The 5,937-nt window shown below is 44.7% G+C and overlaps 1 protein-coding gene across 2 annotated transcripts; it reads right to left on the reverse strand.

The window, feature by feature from the left end:
* Positions 1 to 564: 564 nt before the first annotated feature.
* On the reverse strand, positions 565 to 4,541 carry LOC120693102 (lipase 3-like). Of its 2 annotated transcripts, none has more exons than XM_039976507.1 (5): positions 3,777 to 4,529; positions 1,675 to 1,767; positions 1,490 to 1,557; positions 1,278 to 1,416; positions 565 to 1,104 (listed from the first exon to the last, which is right to left on the reverse strand). In XM_039976507.1, exons 1-5 carry the CDS (start codon positions 4,449 to 4,451, stop codon positions 1,027 to 1,029), a joined length of 1,053 nt encoding a protein of 350 aa, XP_039832441.1. In that variant the 5' UTR covers positions 4,452 to 4,529; the 3' UTR covers positions 565 to 1,026. The 2 variants fall into 2 exon arrangements, with proteins under 2 accessions (XP_039832441.1, XP_039832440.1); XM_039976506.1 differs by having other exon boundaries at positions 637 to 1,104; positions 3,765 to 4,541.
* Positions 4,542 to 5,937: the final 1,396 nt, after the last annotated feature.

Here is a 5,937-nt window from a genome sequence, read left to right on the forward strand (position 1 = left end):
AAGACTGTGGGATATTTATAGAGAACTTAACAGAGGCGGGCAATCGTGAGAAAACTGCCTCAATTAATAAACATTAACAGAGGCGGTTGTACGGCCGGCGGCACGGCCACCAATCAGGCAGCGAGCATCTCACATCACATGGTCTGTTGCGCGTGGGTTCAACCAATGGGGGTCACATGGACAAGATTTCAGTTTGATTATGTGTATGTAGCTAAAGCTTTGTTAGACTATTCCAAAACCTTATTGTTTGTTTGTTTGTTTCCCAGGAAAACATTTTGATGTTGGAGGCTCGTATATTGCTGCTACCAAACGATCTTCATTTTGTTAGAAAACGAGATTGCACTATGGAAAACCCTAGGAAAAAAAAGGCTTTGTTAGTTTCTCTGATTTGCCTAAAATTTTAAGACATATTCTTAGAAACACTATTTGTTTCAGGACATTGGATACTTGTGTTCTTGATATTGACATTGTGCTCGCAAAGGCTGAAACATAACGAAATCTCAGTTACATAAGAATAGAAAGAATTCCAGCTGGAATTTGAAGTTCTCACAACTTGCAAACATATTTCCATGGTCTAGTTGCTGCCCACTCGGCCACTTTTCTTTCAGATCAATGTTAATATTTTCTTACTAAGCATTTTTTAACATATCCCAATCGATGCCGAATCAGTACATACTCATGAAAAGAAAATGTCCTAACAAGGGCAGTACAGCTCGGCCTACATGATGTAGCTGTATATACTCCTATACATATGCAAAACCTTAAACAAAGCTAGTGTACATGATACAGAACGGTGAAATGTACACTCCATCAGAATTTCATCTGATCCCATGTAACAATCGGATAATCAAATTAACTTGAATCTCGTGCACCGCTGAAGGCACTTACTCTGTTCGGCTGGCATATCAGCCAACCAGCCAACAATGTTTTTCTACACCAGCCACCAGCCCACTAGCAGTACTTTCTCTCACAATAAATCAGCACCAGCCACCAACCACAACCAACCGAATAGAGTATATTTACATTCTATAGCAGCGGTCGTGAAGAGTCCACCTTTCTTAGGCTCGATCCAGCAAACCTCTTTATTACATTCTTCCAAGATCCCTGCAGACACAAGAGGCATTTTTCTCTGAAATGTCGGTGAAGTAAAAAACAAATGTGACACGTGGGGACCTTGAATTCAGGCAGGTGCAACTCTTCCCTATACTGCTCCAAGGGTTTCAACGTGTACTGGGTCAATATAATAAAAATGGTACAATGATTATATAGTTATGTACCTTGCGGTCTTCCCGATATTTTACTGTGGGATCAATGATGTAGTTCCTTATAAGTCTGCAAAGCTCTGCTGGCTTTTCACGGTTTATGGCATGACCGGCATTCTTGACTATGACTAGTTCTGAAGTATCTCCTAGATGCCTGAATTCGAATACCAAAGCTTAATGGATTATGATAAAGACTCAAATACGATGACAGATGTGAATAGACAAACCTCTTCAGCCATAGGCCAAGTTCCAATGGAAAGACCTGGTCTTGCTCTCCCCAGATTATCAAGGTTTGCTGCAAAATCAATACAATATGCAACAATTATATTCTTAACAGAGAACACGAGCATTTTTGCTTGAGATCTAGAATGCTCTGATTAAAGTCAATCGCTTGTGCATTGCAAATCATTACCTGACTAATTTTAGGAAGATCTGAAAGCTTCCTACCATTGATCAATGCATATAACAGCTCAGTCTTCTCTTTCACATTGTCAGTGCACATAACCTGCAATATGATATAAATAAAATGTATAATCCTATTGTGCATATAACAAAATTAAGCAGCCACTTCCTTTGTAAAAAGCACACAAACCATGTATGAATCTACTCAATTTCCCTCAGGCTGTTTATTACAGAAGATGAGGAACAGCAAGACAATGACCTGTCCAAATCAAATACCACTTCCTCCATGCATAAAATTAATTATTAGGCCCATTTGTCGGTTGTCTCTAGTAAGGAAAAAGACATGATTATAGTAATCACAAAATTGATGGCATTCACCTTCTAATAACAGTCAATGTAATGATGATACAGCCAGAAGAAGACAATGGAGATTGTAGAAACGTTTTCAATGTAAAAATAGATGCTTACTGTTTTTGAGCACTAAATATCAATTTGATTAAATTGCTAGGGAAAGAATGAGGAACTTAAGGGTTCATAACTCCATCAAAATTATATTTTGTTTCCCATTAAAAGCTTCCAACCATTGATCAATGCATATAACAGCTCAGTCTTCTCTTTCACATTGTCAGTACACATAACCTGCAATATGATATAAATAAAATGTATAATCCTATTGTGCATATAACAAAGTTAAGCAGCCACTTCCTTTGTAAAAAGCACAGAAACCATGTATGAATCTACTCAATTTCCCTCAGGCTGTTTATTACAGAAGATGAGGAACAGCCAGACAATGACCTGTCCAAATTAAATACCACTTCCTCCATGCATAAAATTAATTACTAGGCCCATTTGTCGTTTGTGTCTAGTAAGGAAAAGGACATGATTATAGTAATCACAAAATTGATGGCATTCACCTTCTAATATCAGTCAATGTAATGATGATACTGCCAGAAGAAGACAATGGAGATTGTAGAGACGTTTTCAATGTAAAAATAGATGCTTACTGTTTTTGAGCACTAAATATCAATTTGATTAAATTGCTAGGGAAAGAATGAGGAACTTAAGGGTTCATAACTCCATTCTAGCCGGATTGGTTAGGTGGCCTCAGTAGCACTCCTCAGGTCCTGGGTTCGACTCCCGGTGGGAGCGAATTTCAGGCTGAGGTTAAAAAAATCCCCTCGTCTGCCTACACGCCAAAGCACATGGAAATAGGTCCCGGCTCACCCCGGCCCGCTCTCACACGGGTTACGGTATGGGCTACGGCGCCCCTGTGTAAGGGTGGGGTGGGGGTTCGGGGGTTTTCTCGGCCTGCGTGAGAGGTCTTCTTACATTAATGCCCGGGGGGCGGCTTGCCCCTCGCAGGTCGAGTTTTTTTTATATTTTGTTTTCCCATCGACAATCCTTGGGTTAGGTACAGTACAATAGATTAATATTTTGCTATTGCAGGTTCAACCAAACAAGTCAGTATTTAAGCCACCAATTCCTCTTGCCATGTTGAATTTATAATGAAAACAAAATGCATACTGAAGCCATAAGTATCAAATACATCTGCAAGAGTAGTCTTAATAGTTGGAACATCTTGAAGCAGCATATCAATTAATCAATCTATAACAATCAAATTCGAAACATTCTCCAGGATTTTTACGACATTGACCAATTAGGCTTAATCAATCTACAAACCTGAACTGATATTAACCATTACTAAATGCCTTCATCAGGATTTCTTTCATTCACAATATTAACTACAAATGCCTCAGCTATAAATCCTCACTATTGATTGTTTAGATGAACATAGGAATCCTGAATTGCCACCGAATTGACTCTCATATCCTGAACTCCCCTTATATAATCCTATAAGTGGCGTTTGGAACTTTGGATGGGCTTTAGGAATGGGGCTGGAATAAGAGGGAGGTTATATAAACAGGCAAGTTTGGGTTGGATCTCAACAAGTTTGCTGAATTGCTGTAAGCCTGCAACTACTAAGCTATGCACTAACTAACAGCACCTGCAATGCAACGGATGGACCAATCAAGGGAACAATTGTGGATCTAGAAGCTTTTAACAGGTGAAATTAGTTGGCACGACCCTGAATTTACCTACCCTGATGTAGTCCCTGATGAAGCAGGACGGCATGAACCGCGGCGGGCGGCAGAAGGTGAGCCCCACGAGCCTCCTGAGATCCTCCGGCCGCTGCGGCAGCAGCAGGCTGGCGGCCTCGGCGATGTCCTCGACAGCGAAGAGCCCCGCTGCCAGGTCTGCGTCCTCGAGGCACACTCCCGCCGCGACGAGCACGAGCCGCTCCACCGCCGCCGGGAACGCGTGGGCGAGGTGGTATGCGACGAACCCGCCGTAGCTAACGCCGACGACGGCGTACCGCTGCGGTGCCAAGGGGAGCGCCAACATGGCCGTGGCGATGCAGGCGGCCTGGTAGGCCGGGGAGCGGTCGGCCGCGGGGGAGGAGGAGGCGCCGAAGAAGATGAGGTCCGGGACGTATGGGGCCAGGTCGGCGGCGAGGAGCGGGCGGAGGAAGGGGGCCCACTGCCAGGTGGCGCTCGCTCCGAATCCGTGTAGGAGGAGGACCGGGTGCAGGGGGGCGGCCCCAGTAGTCGCGGCCGGCGGGAGCCAGAGGTGCACGACGGCGCCGTCCTGGAGTGGGACGGCGGCCCGGCGGAGCCCCGCGGAGTGGAAGCAGCGCGTGTAGCAGCGATCACGCACGAGCGTAGGGCTGAAGCAGTTCTGCCACCGGCGGCGGGGAACGGCGGCGGGCGGTGGCGGCTGCGCGGGCATCTCGCTCGCCGGATCGCCGGAGGCGGGAGATCCCGAGGGAGGACGAGCGCGTGTGGGTCCAGCCTGCAGCGGCAGGTGTGTTTAGTTGGTGAAATGAAATTTTTTTTGAATGTTTGATCAGATTTTAAGAGGGATTTTCGAACAGTAATTAAAAATTAGTTTCAAAATTCATTTGAAAACCGCGAGACGAATCTTTTGAGGCTTTTGACCGTATTATTAGTACATGTGGGTTATTGTAGCACTTATGGCTAATCATGCACTAATTAGGCTCAAAAGATTTATCTCGATGTGTACATCCAAACTGTACAATTAGTTTTACTTTTCAACTATATTTAATGTTCCATGCATGTGCCAATGTGAGGATCAAAACTTTTTGGATGAAAATTTCTAAACGGGGCTTGTCGAACGAGGCACAAATCACCAGTGTACCATGGCATTGTTGCCGGGTACACAAGATTCGAAAGCATAGCATTAGTTCCTGACGTTTTACCAAATTCTGCCAAATAAAACTTATCTTGTAACCTGCAGGCTGCACCTCTACGTTACAGGCTAGAGGAAGAGGATCAACCACGAACTAAATATATGTGAGAGAATGAGAGATATTTAAATATAGACGCACAACATAGAAACACAAACAAAACTATATGAAAAACTCGTGACTCGGTAGTTCGGCTGGGCTCGGCTTATTAAAAAGTATTAACAAGCCAAACCAACAAGCCAGCTCGAGCTGGCTTGCGAGCAACTCTGGAACTGAAACGAGCCAAAAATTGTCTAACACTTGAGCCCAAATAAATTTGTCTATGTTCTTAGGTCCAGTTCTAACAACTATATAAAAAGTAACTCAATCAACTCCCTATTAAAGATGCAAGTGGTTACCTAATGATGCTGTTTTTTGAGTCTGCTAATTAATTATGATGGCACACTACTCTAGTTTATTTCTCCTGTCAAATTATTTACACAAAATACCATTTTAATTCAGTTTATCAATTTTTTGAGTCAACCTAATAATCCAAAATATGTCTAACTTGCATCCCTACTCCAAATCCAATTCCTTTCCCTCCCATCTACCCCCGGTCCTACCGCCGCACGGCATGGGGAACATGGCCACCACCCGCACCTAGCACCACACGTTGCCCCCACGCCCTGGCTCCGCACCACGACTGGCCGATGCCCTCGCCATCCCCTCCTCCAGGCTCCACACTGCACCACGATAGGTTGCCTCACGCGCCATCCTCGCGCGACACCCCCTCCCACGGGCTCCACACCGTACCGCGCCGGTGGCCTGCATCGCAGCATCGAGGGTCGCTCCCGCCACCAGTTTCCACCGCCCACTCATGTTTGACTCACAAGCTAAACGAGCCGAGCCAAGCCCGAATTCTCATTATCTTAACGAGCTAGCTCAATATCCAGCCTGTCGGATTGCTTATCCGGCAAGTCTACCATGGGGTACCCGGCGGTAGAGTTTTAGAAGGGGAGATCTCGGAGC

This window comes from Panicum virgatum, chromosome 9N (assembly GCF_016808335.1).
Source record: "Panicum virgatum strain AP13 chromosome 9N, P.virgatum_v5, whole genome shotgun sequence".
Lineage (NCBI taxonomy): Eukaryota > Viridiplantae > Streptophyta > Magnoliopsida > Poales > Poaceae > Panicum > Panicum virgatum.